This window comes from Mytilus galloprovincialis, chromosome 1, assembly GCF_965363235.1.
Source record: "Mytilus galloprovincialis chromosome 1, xbMytGall1.hap1.1, whole genome shotgun sequence".
NCBI lineage: Eukaryota > Metazoa > Mollusca > Bivalvia > Mytilida > Mytilidae > Mytilus > Mytilus galloprovincialis.
Window position 1 is genome coordinate 69,201,877 of NC_134838.1, and position 23,754 is coordinate 69,225,630.

Genomic DNA, 23,754 nt, shown 5'->3' on the forward strand with positions numbered 1-23,754 from the left:
TGTTCTCCTCTTACACAACGGCATCCGCCATTAAAAAAAACTGACCGACACAAAAAAGTAAATTATGCTGAAGGAGGCATTAAATTACCAACCAAGCAATCAATAAAAGAATAATTTTGTACAAACTACCACTGGATACAAAATTGTGAGTCTTTATATACTGTATTTTAGTTTAATTTCAATAGACTGGCTTTAACATTGTGTAGTATGTTCATAATTTGCTTTTATAATCACCTGGTGAAAGATAGTGGTCGATAGGACACTTTTTCTTGTAGCAACTACAATCTTCTTGCGAGGGTAAACAATAGCAACTAGACTTTGGCTTTGTGACAAATGCATAATTTTTTATATAATTGCATCGACATGATCTGTCATAAGTTGTTGTTCCCTCGCTGAAAATTATCTGTCCATCTTCATTGCATTCCGACTTCAACAAAACACAGCTGCTACTAATGTTTGATGGCAATGTGAAAGGTTGAAACCGTTTTGATCTACATTGCTGTCTATCGAGACTGCCACTTATGACAAATTTGTACCCTAAAACGAAAATGTATAATAAAGTGTACGATTGAGTGTGCAATAAAATAAACATAATGTTGTTTAAATCGAGTAACGCAGTACAATGCTAGTTGTTTCATCAATGGTAAAAATATCATTATCATTCAGTTTCAATCGTTAAAAATCAATTATCGCCTCAATTTAAAAAATGTATTTTTTTTTTTTTCTTATTTTTTTTAAATGTATCTATTAACGCGCGTACACCTTTGTATAAAGAAGACTATTTTGTTGAATAAACCGATTAAAATTAAGTTTTGTCATACTCAATTCAATAGTTCGGTATAAACATCTACCCCGATTGAAGCCGCATCATGAAAAAAATATAGTGAGCACCATAAATAATTCAATCCTTATGTCATCTGCCTACAAACAGTCGAAAATGATACAAAATTTGACTTTAGGATGATAAATACCACTCAGAGTATATGTACATGAGTCAATATTGTAAAGACCATGTTAATACATGTATCTGTATTTATTTACCTGCCACAAGAAAATGTAAACCCAATCCACAGTGCTCGTTGTATTTGTTTTCATTGGTGTTTAGTAAACAAGTGTAATCCGATGAATTGTTGCAAAATCCGAAACCACGGAGTTTCCATTGCGCAAATGAAGGACAATCTAGATGGTAGGGTTGAATGAGCAATGGGAGTGCTATTAAACAGAAAAAAACTGAAATAAAAAGGAATAATTATCGTAGCCCATTTCCCCTTTTATTTACATTGTATGCTTGAAATATTTTACATTTGCAAAAAAGTATCAAACATAATTTACTTTTCCTATGAGCTATAGATTTAGCATAAGATTAAGGATACAGTTCTGAGCATAATGGTCACTTTTAATACACTTATTACTTTTTTTGTTCTTTCTTTCTTGTCTCCGTAATTAGAATTTTTAGAGGATATCAAAAGTTTTAAACTTTCTGAACAATTGAGTTTAAATTGAATACTATTTCAATGTATTACATATTTTCACAAACTTCTTTGTATGACTTTACAGATTTCTATGACAGTCCTCTTCTTAAAAAAACAAATAAAGATAAATATAAATATTTCAGATCTAGGTTCAATGATCCATATCACTATATAATTGTAATAAGATATTTATGTCTTCTCTCTCCCTCCCCGGACAATACTCTCCACATTTCCAATTGCATTATAATGCCAAAATGTATGGGGAAACATTCAGAGATTTCCAAAAATACATGGTATTTCATAAAAAAAAATTATGGGACATAAATTCATAAGAAAAATGCATTTGTATGTGCTATTTTGAATAGGACAGTTGTAACTATTTCTCGTTTTACGACATTCTTTGTATATTCAAATTAATGTGCACAACGAGTTGATCTTAAAGTACATTTTTTTTATATATTGCATTGTTTCATAATGTCCAATTTCGAAATCAAAACTTGAGTTTAAATCTGGCACTTACATCTTCATATTTAAGATACCAACTTTATGAATTTGAGAGCAAACACATATTACCATACTCACATGTCCACTTGTCAACCTTTTAAGCTACTTTTTGATTTAGTTTTGATCTCACTCGGGACAATTGCAAAAACTCGGCGTGGTTTAACATATTTTGTGAGATCTCCCCTCTCCCCATATACTTCTAGCCAATGTAGAAAAACAAACACACAACAATACGCAAAGTAAAACTCATTCTTGAAGAAGTCCGAGTCCCATGTCAGAATAGGTAAAGAAACTAAGCAATATGACAACGATACATACATTAACAAGGAACTACAAGCAGTTACTGACAAGCCAGCTCTTAAGCTCAATTAAACTGATTGAAAGGTGTCTTCATTATATGAATTTCCAGTACAATCCCTTCCGTTAGAGGTTTAGTATAATACTATCATAAAATATATGATAAGAACATAACCCGTACCATGCCCACAACTTGTTTTAGAATAATTGTGTTTATTTCCGATACAAAGTCCCTATATAAGTGAATCAATATTCATGTATCTATTTGTAATGTTTCTGTTATAGTTTTGGTTGAATAATAATATGTTACTTCCTCTCGTTTGTCGTCCAAATAATTATAAAATAGCCTTTCAATACCATCATTGTCATGAAAATTGTTTGGACTGGTATTTTGAAAATAATGGTTCGAATTTCCAGATTGCATGTTCGTTACGCAAGTGCGCTTAACTGTTTTGTGATGTCTGTCGTTAATTGAAGATTTTCGTTGCTATTCTGCTGTTTGCATATTGTGTCAATTATTATATTATTTGTTTCTGTGTTTCTCTGTGATGAGTATTATTGTGTGTGATTGTGCTGTATATGTCACGCGGTATTGTCATTTTAGTGAAATTTGTTACAATATCATATAAGCGGTTTGTTTTGGCTATCCATTAAATGAAGTTCAACCCACCAATTTTTTTTTTTTTTTTTCTTAACACTTCCTGGACCAAGTCAAGAATATGGCAGTTATTATCAAATAGTTCGTTTCTATGTATGTTGGCGTTTCCTTTTGTTGCACTTCAGTGTTCCTGTTGTTCATTTGTTTTCCTCTTATTGTTGATATGTTTCTCTCGATTCCAGTTTGTAACACGGATTTTTTTTTTATCTCACTACCGATTTATGACTTTTGAACACCGGTCTATTACTATTGCATTTGTTCATAAACTAATGTTTTGTTAAGTATTAATTTATAGTGTTGATTTATATACATTATGCATGAATATTAGAAATACATCTTGATTTAGATAAAAAAAAAAAAAAAAAAAAGCAATACGTTCATTCCTATGAAAACTGAGGAAATTAACTTTTAAAAAATTAACATAATCATATTCAAAATGCATAAACTAACAAGAATTCAAATAGAAAAATCTTCATTTCGTTTGTTTTCACAACAATAGTTATTTATCAGAATCATAACCTAACAGAAATCACTGAATAGGGTCTAGCTTTTCTTTTACAGTAGATTTTACACCCGCACTAAAAAAATCTTAAAGTAAAAATACAAATTTCCCAAGATATTCTGCTGTTTCTGTAATCATGGTCAATATGAAATATTTAGTACATTTTCAGAATAGAACCCATTATTCTTAGTTTCATTGAGGTTTTTTTTTTTGTATCTTACGTTTGGGTTTTTGACAGGTCTAACACACACCAACAACATTTATTTGACTGCGAAGAGTTACATGTACTATAAGCACTGCCTAATAATTTAAATTGCTAGAAATGTATATATTATAAATTTACGTTGCATACAGGACTTTACGTAAACTATTCATATTGTTTACTTTGAATTTATGCTAAGTCATTACAAGAACTTCTCAATCTTCATGAAATATTAATTAAACTTTATATTTGAGTTAATTAGATTAACGTTGGCCATAAACCAGATTTGGTGAAATTCTGCAGGTCTCTTTATTTAACCAGTATAGGTTGCACTTCTGTAAATATAGACAATGTAATTTCCTTTCACGTACCACTGTACCACTTTAACTATAAAGTTTCATCTCGTACCGTCTTCCTTCAAAACGTGCGTTTACTTCAAGTTAATTTGACTTAACAAGTAAACGTATGAACTATGTAGGTAATACATGTTACATGTAATGTCTGACTTAAGAGACACAAAATAAATGCGGGGCCAATCTTAGACATGACAAATTTTCATTTTTGACCATGTTAACGTCGCAGTAAAATGCACTTTAAAAAGAAAACAAGTCACGAAATACATTTTATAATTTTTGAGTTAAAAAAGTAATGCTTAATCTGCACCCAACTTTAAAAAAAAACCGGTAAAAATCAATAGATTGGTTTGTTCTTAGCCAAAAAATGACCTGTATTTATTTTGGTCATATGTTTAGACACGTCAAAACAGCTTACCTGTAAATTTAGAATACATTCTACAAATATCTAGAAATTTCTGTTGATACATACAGCATTCTGTTTTCCAAACTGATTATGTAGAGGTGTCTGAAAAACAACAATGGAAGAACGAATAAAGAGATCATTAATGTAGTTCTTAGATCAAACAAAGTTGCACATTTTAATTCATTTAATTCAAAAACTTTAGGCATGGTTAAAATAAATATAGGTTCAGCGAACTTAATTCAGAATGTTCTATACAAAAGATGACAAAATCTGATTTCATATATATTTTATAAAACTGCTAATTTCAAGGGAATATTCGATCCTTTTCCGTATAAAACCGAATGTTTTGTATCATGTTTTAGTGTTATTACAATCCGCATTTTAAATGGAAATGCAGAATTTTTTCAATGACACAACAGAAACCATTTTGCGAAGTTCTTTGATTTCAAGTTCAGGTATATTGTAGATTTCCTGTCTCACTTTAACCCACATGTCAGTCAGTACTTATATTAATTTTATATACGCCAGTGATTGTGTGATAAAAGATTTGACACATTCCCCATTTCCATCTCGACATTTACTTTGATGTTAACATGCGCATATTAACTAATTTCCAATCTTTATACGTAAATCAGGCCATTGGTTTTCTCGTTTAAATTCTTTTACACTCGTCATTTCGGGGAATGTTTAAGTTGACTATGTGGTATCGGTTTTACTCATGGCAGGCTGCATGCCGTACAATGGCCTAAAGTAAATGTCTGTGTGCTTTTGTTTCTTGTGGAGAGATGTTGTGTCCTCGTTGGCAATAATACCACATCTTATTTTTATATTTTCATGGCGATTTTAACTTTCCAATTGGCAATTTTCCAAAATCTAAATAGTATTGTATTATTTGTGCCATCGTATTTTGTTTACATATCGCTAATACCTTACGCTCAATGTTTTCTTTTCTTGAAATGATAAGTGACCTTTTATCTTGATTTTTGAAAAACTGCACCATATTTTCTTTTGAAAACCAAATAAATTTCAAAATACACACATTTGCTAATGGAACGATATATGATATACCCGTGTATTATTTCTGGCGATTAAAGTTTGAAATTTCCAACTTCACCTGCCTACAAGGGAGGGTATCAATAAGTATATACTGATTCCATGTCATTTCAACCTGACGCGTAGATTTTGATCCATATCAAATTTAGGTAAATTTTTGGGGGACTTTATTTTTTAGTAGAATTCCTTTTATTGGAATATGCTGATAACATAATTTTGTTTAGTGAACTATTTTTGTTTTAATAAATTAACATTTTTGTTATTTGAAAATATATTTGTTTAGTCTAAAAAAAAAATAACAAATACAACAGGTGTATGCGACATGATCGAGTCCTTAAATAAGTACACGCCTAGAAAGGGCAGCTCAGCAATCCCGAATTTATTTGATTTGTTATGACAATGTTAGTAGCTTCAAGTTTTGTGTCCTAAGTTTTCTGTATAAACCTATTTGCTGAAGCCTGGTATTTATTGGGTTCATCTTTTTCAACATAATCAATATTGTGTATACTTTTTGGAAACGGTGCCCTTACTGAACTAGAATAGTCTAAAAAGTAAAATCGCAAAAGTACATTTTCAATAATGTTTTGTATAGTTGAAGGAATCTTGCAGCATCAGATTTATCAATGATCTTCTGAGTGTATCGACATTTAATTGCTTTTTGCGTAAATATGTATTTCATATGATGCTTCTTCGTCTATGACCACGCCTTTGTTCTTCTTTTCCCTGCATCTGCTTACATTTAGACCAAGTGGATTATGATTTCATCCTATACATTTCTTCTTATATTGATATGTTTACATTTTTCATGAAGGAATTTCGGAAGCTATATATGTGTCACTCCATTTACTAGCTGATAAAAATGACTTTGTAATATTTCTCTTTCACGTCTATGATCCTGAAAATATTAGAATCTTCAACAAAAGATAAGCAGCCAATTAAACGCAATCTAACAGGTCATTTATTTAAGGTACACAAACATGTATCAAGGGCCTTATACTGATTCATGGGGTATTTCTGATGTAACCTCCTTTTAGTCTGATGTTTCACCATTTACTGGTACTCTTTGTGTTCCATACATTAAAACATATGCAACCTAGTTTAATATTGAAGTAATTATACTATACTTTTTTAATTTTCAATTCGAGGGCTTTCGTGAGGTCTGTATATATGCAATCTACCTGGTACATTTTACTGCAGGCTTCTGTCCATTTATAAATTATTTCTATCACTGAGCAGTTGAAGAGCAGTCGGTCTTCCTGAAATAATACCATTATGTTTGTTTTATAATAATTTTTTAAGCATTATGTGACTAATTATATGCTTTTATGATTTTTTTCATAACTCTACTTTAAAAGCATTGAAGTAAGGCTTACACGCCTAAAGTGTTTATATTTTTTTTTCTGATTATTACATTCACTAGTGCATTTTGTCATTCTCTGGTGACTGCTGTATTAGTTAACGATTGACTAAAAAATTCATCTATACCTAACACTAATCCTGGACCGAATTTATTAGTATTTAGTTCTTGTAGAGATTTCCAAACAGTATATTTACTTATTTATCATGTTTATAGTTCCTGTTTTTTAAATTGTAGGAAGGTTGTTTAAGTTCAGGGATGGAACATTGTGGTTCGTTTGTGAATTCAATAGTAAAGTACTCTGATAGTTTATCTGCCCTTTGTTTCTTATCTTCTTTTTTTTCTCTTGTAAAGCTTCCGGATCATTGTGTCTGTCTGCGATACCTTCTATCGTCTTAGATAATCATTTTAAGTCGATCCATTATTATATACGGCTTTGTTTTTTTTTTCTTCTTTTTTTTACCTTTTCAAATGATTTCTTTTGTTTATTAACATAAGTTATAGTCTGGATTCTTTATTCTAGAATTATGTTCTTGTTTCAGCGTCTTGACTTGTTAAGTTTTTCATTATATAATATTTTCTTCTTATTATCAGCTCGTGTTTTCATATTTTTGAAAAATATGTTGTTTTTTTTTTCAACATTTGGTCTGATTATGCTGGTACGAATCTGTGTTCAATGTCCTTTACAATGATTAAAAAGTAGTTTCAGTGTGTATCAGTCAAATTTTCATAATCCAGTTTGATACATTTTTTGTTTAAATCATTGCATTTTCCATGATTATACAGTTTTGCTGTTCTCTGCGTTCACTTTAAATTTACATAATAATTAGTCAATAGATATGACACAATGGTCTTTTTTTTTAGAGTATGCTCATATATTCTAGGATGGATATCCTACATTCTTCTTTTGTGAATTATCAATGTAGTGAAAAAAAGGTGTCAGAATCTCTCGATCTAGTTGATTTGGTTGTATTTTGATATACAGTGATTCGAAATATCTAGTTCATTATTATTTGTTTTGGTGTTTTTTTCGTTTTGTTGTGTTTTAGATTAACAACACAATTTCAGAAAAATAAAAATCTCATAAAATGAGTATATTTTAAAACCCATTTGTGCTGCCCCTGAAATTCATTTTATCAATCATTAAATTAATCAGTGCGTATATTTTTAATATAGTAAATTTTGTTTCAACACTTTTCTGGTACTTTTGATAACTATTCAAGTGAACTATCAACGGTAAGCTTGACTTCTCTATGTGGTTTCATCGTGATTTCTTCGTGTTTTGTTTTTGCGTTTAAATTACTTTTTGCTCCGAGAAAGAGTTGCTATATACTTTCTACATTATGGTTTATTCTTTACTGCCTAACCTTATATCCAGTCTCGTTTCTGTCGGTGAATTTCCTCTAAAACTGTTTCCTTTTTACAGGGCGATGTTCCTTATATAGACTCATCTGTTGCTATTTACGCTGTCTTCGTTGCAGCTGTATTCAGTATTTCTTAGTCGACTATTTCCCCATTTTTTCGTTGCATATCCTGTCTATTGTTTTTTCCTTGACGATGATTCTTTATTCGTAGTTCTCCATTATCTCTTTTCCCCTATCCTCAATGTTTATGTATGTTACTATATGCTTTTCCATGATATTTCTACATGAGACACAAAACCATATTGAATCGAAGTTGCTCTTAAAGGGGCACTAGCTACGAGATATATAAAAAATCTAAAGTTAGATTGGGTTTTTTTTCAATCAATAATGAAAGTGAAATAGTGAAATAATAATTCGCTTTTAGCAGCCAAAATGGTTCAATTTTTGTCAAATTAAGCGTAGAAACATTGATAATTAGTTATTCATTTGCAAGTGAATGAGTCGACCTCTTTAAATCCGAATTCATGTGAACTTCAATTTAACCCCTAGCTAGATTTTAAAAACGCATGCATTATACGTGTACTGGTTATTTAAAGAAAAAAAATGTCAACAATGAAGGTGAAACTACGGTAAATCATTTGAATACTAATTCGATGCACATAAATTCATTCTTATACGGTTAAAAACAATGAGAAACATATATTTTAATCTATAAAATAAAATCAAACAGACCTATAAAAACCAATTGCATGTGTTGGTTTAATCTATTCATATCTTTATTTATGTTTACATCACTTATATAGTCATCTGAGGTCAAATCGATAGGTAATTAGATGGCGTCTGGACTAAAATACACACGAAACGAACCTATATATTATCTACCCCATGCTCTGTAAACTGTTTATTTTAGACTTTTGATAGTTTGGATAAATGTTTTACATTGTTATAAATCAAATATGAGAATTTGAGTCAAATCGGTGACCATGAATTTGACAGCTAGTGCCCCTTTAACTTTATAGTCTGTCTTTGTTTTGTTTAAGCACTTTATTAATCTAATTAAAATTAATTCCCCGGTACTTCCTAATCGTTGCTTATATGCTCGGGGGGGGGGGGGGGGGCGCACTTACTATGTAATGAGTGGTAGGGATGAGCCGCTGGAATAGGTCACATTTTTTCATGCTTCATATGATATTTGAAAAGGGTGAGAAATTCAGATTAAATATATCATTAGGTTGATATTATCACTTGCTAGATTACATCATCAGTATCTGAAACTAATTAGATGTCCGCCTTCATTTTTGATGCGGTTAAACCATAGTTGTAAATACATTAGCTATTTGTCAAACCAATTAATCTCTATGTATTCCAATGTGGTATTTCACTGATGCTAGTTATAGGCGCAATAAATCCCAGTCTTTTGACATTTGCACCAAATTAACATTAAAAGGTTTGTATTCATGAAACATGATCACAATTTTTTAAAGAAATTCCATAGTGTCAGTATTTGTTAAGAGGGAACGGCAATGTAACTTTTTGTCAGTTTTTCATTAATATTAAACTCAATGAAATTGTTACTCCCTGGGGTGTTGCTACATTTATATGACCAAAAATCTTTTATTGTTTTTTGAAATTGAAATTTCTTCATAATGAAGGATATCAAAGGGGCAAAAAGAGTAAAGTTTATAAGATGTGACAAATTTATTGGAATAGCAAGGTGTGATTATTGTAACTGCGTTGCTCCTAGACAAGAACGTACGTGCATGATGATGAGCGGGACCCCCAAACAATCTAGTATGTATATTTGATGTACAAGAAGATAGAAAATATCCAAAAATATCTATAGGTCTGTTTTTTGTTAATGGATATATGACAAGGTATATATTTTTGATAAACAAAATATATGATAAGGGTAAGTGACTTGATGTTTCAGCTGCTCACCCCTACCTAAAAAAGTAGCCCCCATCCCAACCACCGAGCTTATATGTCTCGAAACTAGAAAGCTATGTAACATAAACTTGAATTAACTATTAATAAAAGCTTGGTATGTTTACTCAAACACTAAATGCGTTCTTGTGTTTAATGATGTTTATTGTTGTATAAATTATTAATGGGTGTGCATGTTTAAAAAAATAAAAATGCCGTCAGGGAGCGGTTAACCTTGTTTAACTTAACAGGTTGTACTAACTATTATGGCCATAATTTAAAAAAAAATCTATTTGGACTATTTATCTACCAACTTTACTTCGCGATACGGCAACGTCCGAAATAAACTGTACGGTGGATATATAGAACCATTAAAATTTGTAACAATAAACTGTTCTCAACATGACATTGTAATTTCAAAATTGCGAATTCTTTCTATGTCAGAGAATCCTGGTACTTTTGATAACTATTTACACCACTGGGTCGATGCCACTGCTGGTGGACGTTTCGTCCCCGAGGGTATCACCAGCCCAGTAGTCAGCACTTCGGTGTTGACATGAATATCAATTATATGGTCATTTTTATAAATTTTCTGTTTACAAAACTTTGAATTTTTCGAAAAACTAAGGATTTCTTACCCCAGGAGTAGATTACCTTAGCCATATTTGGCACAACTTTTAGGAATTTTTGATCCTCAATGCTCTTCAACTTTGTATTTATTTGGCTTTTTAACTATTTTGATCTGAGCGTCACTGATGAGTCTTATGTAGACGAAACGCGCGTCTGCCGTATAAAATTATAATCCTGGTACTTTTGATAACTATATACGTACCGATATGTGATGTATAGCTCCTTAGATTTAAACAAAAAGATGAAGTGAAAACGCAACCAGTCATTCATGGGCAAAATATTAATGTAGGTCGTTGTTTGAACCCATTTTATTTTCCGAGATTCATTCAATAACGACGTTTCATTAGTTTGTGATGTATAATACACTGGATACAGATCAAAACCCAAAACTTAAGCATAGATTTCGGTGCCATTAATTATAGAATGCTTAACCATGCAAGGTATATGTATTTATTTCAATGATAAAATGTCAATAGAATAAATAAAGTAAACCCTTCGTGTGTCTATCCTAATGAATTATAAAAGAGTTAGATTTAAATATTTTCAGCAAAAAATGCTCTTATTTTTACCTAATTCAATTGTGTAGCTCCTTAAACTTTTACTCACAAAGTAAGAATTGTCGTAAGAGTCGACCCAAATAACACTATATTTGATGAAAATGAGTCCTACTATGAAAATGCATCGCATATACAATAGAATGAATCGCCAATACAGTGAAAATGAAAGTATTATAGACGACGAGTATGGTGTTGGTGTTAGCTTTGGTAAGCGTAACTTGACATTATTTTTCATGCAAATGTATGAATAACGTCGTACTATTCATTTCCTGTAGCACAACCATAATTTTAATAAAATTAACAATTTAGGACATAATTAAAACTTTATTTACAAATGGAAGAACAAGAAAGTTCTATAGGTATTGTATAATTTTGACAGAGGAAGAGTGGCTATGTAAATTGTGATTTGGGTCTGCAGCATTCATTCGAATTTTAAATTAAATTCTATTCAATTCAAAGTTTTATTGCCATATAAACTTTACAGTTTGTGACATATAACAACAACAAAAACAAATAAAGACAATAACTAAGTAGCTCAATATATATATATACAAATTCAGGTAATATTGAAGGGTCCCCTGTCCTCAGTTCCATTGACTTTTTTATAAAGGATCCTAGTTTTTTCGCTTGTGTTGGTGTTGATGGGTTAAGTATATATATAACTTAATCATTGTTCGTGAGATAAGCAAATGAATTACTTTCTCTGTTAATGCAATTAAAATATGTTCATCTAATATTTGAATTGTTAGAACAATTTATTAAGAAATGTTCTTCATCAACTAGTACTTTGCATATTTTGCAAATTCTCTCTTCGCGAGGAATTTTAAAATGCCTTCCTTTTTCAATTAATAATGAATGGTCACTGATTCTAAGTTTTGTAATTAATTTTCTTAATTCAAAGTTTGAGTTGGAGAGGTAAGATTTGATCAATAGATTTGGCTCAAATCCTTTAGAAAAATTTAATTTACTTTTATCATCAATAGATCTCAACTTATCCATCAACAGGTTGTTGTAGTATGAGTTTATTTGGGGTTTAATATAGCTTTTAATATTTTTTAATTGTTTTAAATTATCTCAGGTTTTAAGTCAATCTATATCAATGTAAGATTCAGAAAGAATATATTTTTCAAAAGTGAACCATGAATAGGAGTCACTAGAATACAAAGTTTTAGTTAGTTGAAAAGATTCATGTAATAAGGGATTCAAATTTGAGGTGAAAAGCCTTGCTAAATACTTAATAGTTTGGGTTTTTATATGACATTCAATAAGCAGTCTTCCCAATTCGTACTTTTTACCAAAATTTGAGGCACTCTTGTTAGTGTCAAGGGTAAACTTGCAATAACCAAGATGCAAGTTTTCTATTGGAGTCTTGTCAATAAAATTAAATGGGTCCACATTTTTTCCAGAAATTAAAGCTCTTTTTTTAGCTTTGAAATATGTTATATATGAGTCCAAATATGTTATTTCAGAATTATAAGTCAATATAGGTCTCACTAAGGTGATAGGAAGGCTGCTAAGAGAATTAGTATATGTTTTAAAAGAAAACAAAACCTTTTTTGCCTTTTTTGTTAATTCAGCTGTACTATGACTGAGATTACCATTCGATTTAATCAGCAGACCTAAGTAAGGATATTCTAAAACATTCTCTATTTTTTTTTATATACAAGTTAAGTATAGATGTTTCAGGCTTTTGCTTTGTTGTTGAAAAGATCATACTTTTTGTTTTATTTATAATGTTTAGAGAAAGCTGTCAGTTTTCACAAAACATGGAAACTTTATTAAGACTATTTTGGAGACCCTCCTTAGATTCTTATGGTAAAAGCAGATCATCAGCAAACAGGAGGAAGCCTAGTTTACTATTATACGCTCCAATGGACTTGAGTTATCATCTTCCAAGCCTTTAGTGATATATCTTTTATAAAAATATTGAACAAAGTAGGACTTAATGAGTCCCGTTGTTTCACACCTCTGGTAATGTCAAAATAGTCAGAAATGTATTTAAATGTTGTTGTTTTATTACTCTGTAAAAAGACTTTCCTACTCCCATTTTGCATAATTTATATAGAAGGGCTGTCCTCCATACAGAGTCAAATGCCTTTCTTAAGTCAATGAAGCATGCATAGATTTTTCTGTTATTTTTGTGTGTATATATTTATTAATTAAAGATTTTAATATGAAAATACTGTCAGCAGTTCTGTGGTTTTCTCTGAATCCAAATTGACAGTTATCTAGCTGTTTATCCACAACTGTGATTAGTCTATTATTGAGTACAGCATTGAATATTTTAGAAAGATTACTGATTAAAGATATACCTCTGTAATTATTGGGATAAGATTTGTTTTCCTTCTTATGAAGTGCGATTATATACGAGTCCTTCCATGATTTTGGGTATATACCCGTTTTTAGAATTAAATTAAATATTTTAACAATTGACTTAATTATTACTTGATTTGAGGTTTTAATTATTTCATTTATAATTCTATCTGGTCCAGCAGACTTTTGAAGTTTTAGTCCTCTGATTACCTTATTTACTTCTGAACAAGATATTGGAGCATCTGTTTCAGCCTTGAAGTCTATATTATTTTCTAATAGCTTTAATTGTGATTCAATGTCTATCATAAAAGCATTATTTATAGATCAAGGTTTACCTTGATCTTGAAAATGTTTTATTAAAACTTCTTCATCTTTTAATACCTCTGGTATTTCATCTTTTTCTGTTTTATTCTTAAGAGATTTTAAAATTTACCAATATTCCTTTGGATTTTGATTGATATTTTCACTTGAACAATTATAAAGTTTTTGTTTATGTTCATACTTTTTTCTGTTTAACCATTTCCTTCATGTTTTTTTTTAACTCAAAAAACTTTTGCTTTAAACTATTATTATTTGGATTATTCCTTATTTTGTTTCCTATTTTATTTATTTGACGCTTGGTTTCATATATTACATTGTAAGAGCTCTTTATAAAATGAGAGATTTGCGATTTGTGACAGAAATAAAGATTTCCACAATCTATTGAAATGTGGTAACACGATTTTTTATTATTTTTTTTCCTTGTCATATACGGAATACAATGAATCGATATATTGTTTTCGGAATAATATATTTGAATTACTTTTTAAATTACTCTGAACTTCTCCCCTATCCATATTTGTTACTATTTTCGGCATGGCCACCAAAAACAAAGTGAACTTTTTGTCCTGATCAGATGATTCTAGTTAACGATTATGTCATAAATAAAACATACACCATTAACACCAAAGACTGCTTTTTCTAGGGATTTAACTTTAAACAATGACAAGACTAGCTTCAAAGCAAAGGTATTCATATTTTACTATAGAAATGATATTTTAGAAATAAATATTTGAAAAATTATGAAGTAAAACAGATGGAATCATACTTTATTTCTAAATCATAATTACAAAAATATATCCACAATAACATACAAAACAAGAAAAAAAAAGAAACCAGGAAAACTAAAGAATAGGAAACTAAGAAAATACAGGGATTAAAACCTAAACCGACAAGTTCCTACTTTTAGCTCATAAATCTTAACCACGCTTGCATCGAGGCTACCAACTTATACTATACGATTTCCTATTATGTATATATAAAGGAACACGACCGGTATGTCCATTGTACCGAGTAGTATATCACATGCTCATTAATATATAAGATAGACATTTAAAGTGAAACCGATTAGAAGCCGAGAGGTTTCGTCGATATGTTGATGTCAGTCACACATAACAGAGTTGAAAGACAGGTTCAATTCCCAGTGGAGGCATATAAAATACCAAAATTATAGGTAAGTTTTGAATTAAATCCATTAGTGAACAAAAATCAGTAAATCAGCTTGTTCAAACTAAATAAAAGTAGACACACATATCATTTGGAAGCTCATTTACGACATGTTCAGGAAGTGGTGATTATAGAAAAAGGATGCACGGCAATAGAATATGCTTTAATTTTAGTTTGTTTTACATATTTTGGAGTTTAGTATGAAGTCTATTATCACTGAACAAGTACATACATCTTATTTTAGGGGCCAGCTGAAGCACTCCTCCGGGTGCGGGAATTTCTAGCTGTATTGAAGACCTATTGGTGACCTTCTACTGTTTTCTGCTCTTTGATCGAGTTGTTTTCTCTTTGACATTTTCCCCATTTCCAGTCACAATTTTATTCAACTTGAATACGATTAAAGAGTGATATTAAATTTACAACAAAAAATAGCATTGTCTATATAAGCTATTATTTTGGTTTTTTTTAAGCTATGTGATTGCTTTTGTTTTAAAGACCATTGAAAGAGATTGTATTTATATTCTGCACTATGATCTGTTCGTCCATTATTGCAGACCCTGTGTGAATGTTATGCATAGGCGTTGGGCACAAAAAATCAATCAATCAATCATAATTTAAACGTCAACTTCATTTTACGCGTCACTTAGAAAATTCAATTTTCTATAATAGTAAACTATTGTTGGACATCCACAAAACAGCAATACAATACAGTTATCTCTCAATTATGAAATATTGATTTATATATTACGGGACCAAACATTGTTCTTTATTTAAAATTCGAATGCATTTCAAAGATGTATGGAACTGTTGAATAATTTAGTTAAACCATAACTAATCATAAGGGTATCAACGAATGATAATCTTTCTTTTAAATTTTTATTCAAGTCTTAGCTTTCCCATTGTTTGCATGTACGTACCGTCGTTAAGTTAAAACTATTTTTTCACACCTTGATAATGTTTATTCTGCTTTTAACATGTTTAAGCTTGTATTTTTGTCCACTGTGATATTTCTGTTATGAATCCAATAAAAGGTAGAAACAATTCAGAAGAGGGCCCTGTTATTTATGTACAACTTGACGATTATCTTTCAAACTTTGATGGATGTTAAAGGAGAACTTTTTTTTGTATGTTATTTTTGCAAAATACTTTTGCCATCTTGTCTGTTAAAGATATGCATGAATTGGTTACTGTTTCAATGTTCTCATAAATTAGTAGATCATGTCATTCTTCGGTCTGATTTGAACGTATATTGCACGTGTATAGAGAATTGAATGCTCATTTTTTGTAATTTTATTGGGACAAAAAAGCGGTGATCGAGTCATATTTTGTATGAATGAAGCGCTTCATACTAATATGCAGATAATCAACCCTTTTACAGCTCTATAAAATTGCAACATGATTAATTCAATCTCAGAATTCAATACATATAATTTAACCAATTTAATAATTTAATATAATTACATTTGTATGCTTATCATTCATGAATAAAAAAAAACATTTTTATCTGCATTGTCGTGATATTATAACAGTCATATGAAATAAAAACTCATTTCGGAATCGAATGCCAATCAATTACTGTCAGCCAATCAGAACTGGTAGAATAAACAGATGATGACACTTATAATTATATATAGGTAAAACCGTTCACTTACCTTGAAAAATTATTCAATGGCAAACTTATATACAAATAAAACGATGTAGTAAGGTACTATCAACCAGCTATATATAAAAGCAAATAAAGGTAATGCAGTTCATGGTGAAGTAATTCAAATTATTTCAGAATACTTCTTTACAGTAGTATTGAACAGAAGGTATGTTAACGTGCTTTATCCGTAACAAATCTAACTTCTTTAAAAGTTCTCATTAACCAAAAGTAAAAACGAAATATGCGGAATTGGTGAGATGCTTTTGGGTTTCTCCAGTGGAACAGTTTCTCTTTTTCACTACTTAAAATGGATGCGAGTCGGAGAGGGTACGACAGTTTGTGTGTGTTCAGGTAGAACCAGTTATTTTAGACCCGGAAGTTAATCGTATACATCAGTCTTAATACCAACAAAGTAATAGCTAATTGAAAAAGCTTGCAGTGTATCGTGAAATTTTGCCTCCGAGCAGTTTGAATACCTTTAGAAAGGATTCTGATTATTTATGAAATCAAAGAAAGCAATCAATTTAATTTATTTACATTGATGTTTACGAATATTAAGGTAGATCATAAGTATAGACTTTTTGAGACAGAATTTTCTTATAATTTGCCAAAATGAAGATTTTACTATGCTGTTTTCAAAAATATAATAAAAAGTATGGGTCACCGCGCTATTTTTCAAGCTATAAATCGTTGAAAATTGCCTAAATTTGGTTAGATTGTTCATAAAAAAAAACCCACATTTGTGTGCATAAAATAGGTTTTATTATATGTTTTAAGAAAATAAAAATAAAAAATGATGTCAGTAAGGATTTGTATAGTAAGATACAAATCCTTATTGTCACCGAACTTGTTTTCTTGCTACAAGTAAAAATTAAAAAATTCTTTACTAGTCCAGTTTAATATTTTTACTAAAAGAGTTACCTCCCCTAAATGGCTCATTTGAAAAAAATGATTCTAAAAACAAAAATGAATGATATTTGTTTAAATATATTGAATAATACAATAAATCACCAAGTTTTCTTTGTATAAAAAAACAGTCTAACCATTAAATTGCAAATCTGTATTCAAATTTGCAGATTTGGGTAAAAAACTAGACCGATTTTGTACTGTGATTGTGCAATCCAAGATGGCGGTATACCATGAATCTACCTTAAACTTATAAAATAGGACAGTTAAAAGAAACAATTAACCTATGTGTCAGTGAATTTTGCCAAACTTGATATTAAATATTTACTACATATTGTATAAATATTAGTAACATCACCTTTAGAGAAGGACAAATTCCCGGACTCTAAATCAGCTTGAAATAAAAATAAAGTAGACTTTTCATTTGTTTAAGTCGCGAACTTCATGGCTTTACGACTTTTAAAAATAGATATATAGGAATATGAGTAGTACTTATTTACTAATTATATTGTACCAAATAATAAATAATTTTAAAATAATTTTCTCTAAAAAAAAAATGAGGAGCTCAAAGTTCCACGTCAGAGCTCTATGCGATTTGAACTTTGTTTACTGTTTTGTTAACCATGCGCTAAGTGACAAAATATATCACGCCCCATTTCCAGCGGAATAATTTCGCGGAATCAAAAGCCGCGAAAACTAGTAAATCAATAATAAGATCTTGAAGTTTCATCATAGGTTAATTTCTTATCGTGCATTTCAGAAATAACTAATCACTAATCACAATACATTCTAATAATAAAAGTTGAGTAGCTTCTATTATCAAAGACATATAACTCCAGCACAAGAGTTGAAGATTCGCGGGATTTTTAACACGAACATGAAACTATTCAAGTTGAGTTATACCTATCCATAGGAAGTAAGTTTTTCACCATACACATAGCTAATTCCACATTATATTCTTAATCATGTTAGTTTAGACAAACCGATCAAACTAGTTCAAGTGATTTATAGTGTAGAAATTCTCCATAAATGGAAAGACTTACATCAATTTTATTACACTGCCAGTCCCTCTGAGAATCTATTTTGTCCCATATATAACCATTTGGCTCTCATTCACAATTAAGAAATTTTTTTAATACTCATTATCTGTCAAAAGTAAAATCACAAAATTACCGAAGTCCGAAAAATTCAAAACGAAAGTCTCTAGTTAAATGGCAAAATAAAAAATAGAAGCACATCAAACGAAGGGACAATAATTGTCATATTCCTGACTTAGTACAGACATTTTATTATATAGAAAATGATTGATTAAACCTGGTTTCCAACTGAGCCTCTTAGTAGCCAAATTGCGGTATTTAAAACTACGGAATGGACTTCAACATTTAACTCTTTAACTCGTATTACAATGAAATGACAAAATTTAATTTGAGTTTTCCTAGAAATCATTTCAACTAAGCTTCATTGAAAATAAGTTTAGAATACCAAAATCTCTGAGTCTTTGTTTATTTGATAAATTGTTTAACAAATTTAGAAAGAAAAACAGTTTGTTATCAACCTAGGTCTGTTAAGACAAATTATTAAAAATATCAAAAACAAATGTTGTCTAATCTTTAAAAGAAACGTAAAAACATGACAAATACTTACAATAAAAACGACAAACATAAAATGTCATATCACAATATCATGTCAAAATATTTAAAATGATTAAACTTTCCCCCTCCTCCAGTCTTCTCTGTTTCTATCACGTTGTTACTCCGTTTTGTTCAGAACCTAGTTTTCGCACATTTCATTAAAACCCTAAATAAATTGTTAAATTCCGCTAAGTTCTTGTTTTAACTCACTATTTTCTGTTTTTATTTCTTTCTGTACTTCCAAGGGTTTTCTCTGTCTGACCTGCAATTGATTCTGTCACTGTTCATTTTACGCTGAATAATCCCCATTTATTACCAGTAAAACGGGAACTAAATTTGACTCTAGATAAATATACTTCTCCTCTTTCAGCATGTTCAGAGTTTAATCTTGTTGTCCGTTTCTCCATGTAATATTAGATTTATCTAAGTAGTCATTTGACTTGGGTTTTTCTTTTGCTAATAATTCATATGATCTAAATGTTGTTTGGTGTCTGCAGAAAAAAAATGATGTGCTCTGAACGAACATAGAGTACATATATATGTCCCATTCTCTGGTAGAGCATGATCCAATAATACATAGCGAATGGCTAAATTCTTCGAATCTTCAAATTGACAATTAATAAATAGCAGATATAATCAGACATCATAAACTATAAATATATGTATATATATATATATATATATATATAGATTCTACCACTGCATCGAGTGTAATACGAGATTTAGAGATTTATCCACTCGAGACATTTAAATTTTCAAATTTTAAACGCGAGGCTTGTCCGAGCGTTTTAAATATTTAAAATTTAACTGTCGAAAGTGGATAAATATCGTATTACACGAGATTTGGTCGTGGAATCTGTTTCTCTAATGATTTTCTAACATTATGCAGGCAAACTTATTCCTTCTTTTCGAATGTTCTGCAAAAAGATGTGTTCTTTCTATGTGACGTCATCAGGCATGGTCGCCTTTTTTCATGCCGTCACAATAGGAATTTCAGAGGAAAGAAAGAAAATTCGACGTCATAATCGGATTTTAACCAATAAAGTACTGAGATCAAACGAAACCACACGTTGATTTAATTGTTTTTATATAATGGGTGCAGAAAGTGATAAAATGACGAAGAATTAGAGAAATATATATATTTGTAAAAATTACATCTCCATGCCTTATATATCATGTACTGTAGTACGAAGCTAGATTAAAACTGAGGTGGAAAGGTAACACCCGGCCACTGAAAGCTTCATTTTTATGAAGCCCAGGAAGTCATGTGGTCTAGCTGGACGGCAACAGTGAAGGCGATTTGGTGTCACGATATCTCAGTAGCATGGGTTCGAATCCCGGCGAGGTGAGAACAAAAAATTTGCGAAAGCAAATTTACAGATCTAACATTGTTGGGTTGATGTTTAGACAAGTTTTATATACATAATGTACACAGTCATATATCACCATCACTGATGGTGATCCGATGGATAAATCTGTTGTAGAGTTGTCACTGGCTCAGACGTACTTATATATATATATATGTATATATCTATAAATATGAAATTGTGTAATCACTTTCTTGATGACACAAGGTCACTGGACCTTCCCCGGGTTTTTTAATTAGTATGCAGGTTCTTTATGATATTAACAATCCAAGCTGAAAAAACATTCAGAAAAAAAAGTTTCAGCTCTCATGGTGTATAATTCCTGATTTTAAACGAACTCTGGTCTTATAAACAACAGAACTCAGAACTTCTGTCATGACAAATGTTAAATTCTGATAATATTGATTTAATCTATATACTAAGGACCCTTTGGTGTATTGATTTTTAGAAACTCGTGTATCATAATCTTTCGTTTGTCTTTGAGCACTGGTTCTACGATTTTCACATGCGAGATGGTATATATCTTTAAGCTGTGATTTCAACCAATCAACATAATACTAATCAACATACTTAGTAATTATTACTTCTATACATACTATGTATAGGGAATGGGAAAATTAAATGGTTAGGAAGTTTAACTTCTCTGTCTAACATCATCATATTCATAGTAAATCCAGCAGCTTGGTGCATCATACTTTTGTTAGCTGACATTGATAGCATGAAATTCAAAACAGTGTGGCTGTGGTCATTGATTGACACATTAAATTCATCCATTGACTGGGACAATTTACGTGAACGTTTGTCTGTAACGACCACTGTTCACAACGTACCTACGATAGACATTTAAACTGTGGGGTCACCAAAGGTTTCTTAACGCCTTTAATTATAAAATAATTCGACAAATTAATCAGGAATAACCTTTATGTGTTGATTTATATAATTGATATAAATCAAAACATCGTGTTATTTCTGAATATTTTTCGAATTACTTTATTAAGGTGTTGAGAACCTTTGGTGACCCCATAGTTTAAGTGTTTTTAAAAAGTACATAGTGAGCAGTGGTCGTTACATACAAACGTTCACCTAAATTCTCCCAGTCAATGGATGAATTTAATGTGTCAATCAATGGCCAAAGCCACACTGTTTTGAATTTCATTCTATACGAATGTAACATTTAAGTCATTTCCATTTTAATCAACAAAATTCTGAATAGTATTTTAGCATTAGAGTTTTAAATTTTACCATTATTAAACATGGTCTGTAAGAAGTATACCTTTTCTTATCAGATTTTACAAATTTTCTGGCAGTTCACGCTTTCAAAGTTTTAGTCTTGATCCGTATGTATTTAAAAGGGTGTACCAAATCTGGAGATGAACTCGCGGACCAATTTTTCAGAAACGTGTACTGCTTGTTAATCTGGAAGTATGAACGCTTCTATTCGTCGTGAAAATGATCCCCAATTACTAATATTAATCTCTTACCACTTTTTTGTCTTTGGTTAATTACATCTAGAGCAATAAAGTCCATATGATAACCAGCTATCTGTGTTTTCAAAGTTGATTTCTGATTTTTGCCTAAAGTTCTGTTCCTAATAAAAACTGAATGACATTTTATATGACTTTTGATATCTTCATTCATCTTACAATTAGATTTAATTTCTTAAAATATTCATTAACTTCAAATTGATCTGCATATAGAGTATTATGATACATTTGTAACTACTAACATCTTTTTTTTCAAAATCTTAGTTACCATTAATGATAAGAATTCTCATCGTTTGGTTTTAAAATTTTCTGATATAAATTCATATTGACAACGATGTGTGAACAAAACAAACAGACATATATGGAAAAAAATGTAGAAAATAGTGTCACCAATTACCAAATAACATTGAGACTTAATATAATGGTGAACACTTAGTTTCTGGTATTTAAAAAATCATAGATCTCTCATCAAAATTACTTATGCACCGTAAAATGCTATAAACATGTGAATTCCAGAACACACCTGTATACTGCACTTAATGGTTTTTCTTACTCTAAAGATTCTATTCAACAATGAAATCTGTAGACTTAAATACTTTGTAGTTTTCAATCGAACACAAAAAAAAAAATCAGTTGTTTATTTTTTTCATTCAATTGAAAAATAAAAAACTGATTATTATTCAAAAATGAAAAAAGCGACTTAGTAAGAACCGCTGCCACAACTGTCGTGCAATTTGGCATCCAAGCGGTTTACTTATGTTTAGAAAAGATTCTAATGAAAGGACCCAAATTTCTTCCTCCGTCTGTTATAGATTGGAAACAGTATGGTCGTGTCATTTCAGACGCTTTGCCTGCCCACTGTGAAAATTGGTGTAAACGTGAAAAAAATCTGATAAAGATTACAAGTCAGCTAATTGAAACAAATGTGAATACTGTTCATATTCAAATATCTCATTCTGAAAACATTTCTGAAATTGATATTAGTGTTCATGATAAATTTATTTCTTAAATAAAAAAAGTACTCGCAACGCGGTTTGTGTTCGTAGCGGCAGATGAAGCAGCCTATTATATAGTAGTGGTGCGTATATACTTCACGAGAATTATCAATTATTCTACATTCAGCTCCGTACGCTCCACAGAGAGTCGATTCGTAAACAAGCATAGTACTTCAACTACCCATCTTAAAGCCTCTTTCGAACATTTGAAACTCCAGACTAGGTACAGATTATCTAAATTTCAAAATCAACCATTTCAATTTCTTTTCATCTTTGTATCTTGTAAGTGTTCATGTACTACTATGTCAGTGCTTCTCACTACCACCCTTGCTACTATCACAGAATTTTTTTTTTTTTTTGTAGTTAAGTTATTAAAATAGTAGTATTAAATATTCTCAAATTTCTTTGAGTGTTTGGGATAAAAAAAACAACAAAAAAAAAACAAAAAAACTAGAAGCGCGGAAACCACTATGTCATACGTGAAAACTTATCGAACCTTAAACCAAACCTACTAGGAAAAGTGTTTTTCATTGATGATGTGATAAAGATCTTTAAATAATGTCTAAATTGTCACTAATATCGATTTCGTCATAAACAATTTAAAACACGACTAAATTTGTATTCTTTTCAAATGCTTTTTTATGTATAGA

At 30.5% G+C, this 23,754-nt stretch overlaps 1 protein-coding gene across 1 annotated transcript in view; it reads right to left on the reverse strand.

Moving 5' to 3' along the window:
• Positions 1 to 8,481, reverse strand: part of LOC143082635 (uncharacterized) — a 54,088-nt gene extending 45,607 nt beyond the window's left edge. Inside the window, exons 1-5 of the mRNA XM_076258425.1 lie at positions 8,172 to 8,481; positions 6,626 to 6,703; positions 4,407 to 4,496; positions 1,042 to 1,230; positions 235 to 537 (exon numbers count right to left, since the gene is read on the reverse strand). Coding sequence (XP_076114540.1) covers positions 235 to 537; positions 1,042 to 1,230; positions 4,407 to 4,458 — 544 coding nt within the window. The 5' untranslated portion in view covers positions 4,459 to 4,496; positions 6,626 to 6,703; positions 8,172 to 8,481. The remainder of the gene's footprint in view (positions 1 to 234; positions 538 to 1,041; positions 1,231 to 4,406; positions 4,497 to 6,625; positions 6,704 to 8,171) is intronic.
• Positions 8,482 to 23,754: the final 15,273 nt, after the last annotated feature.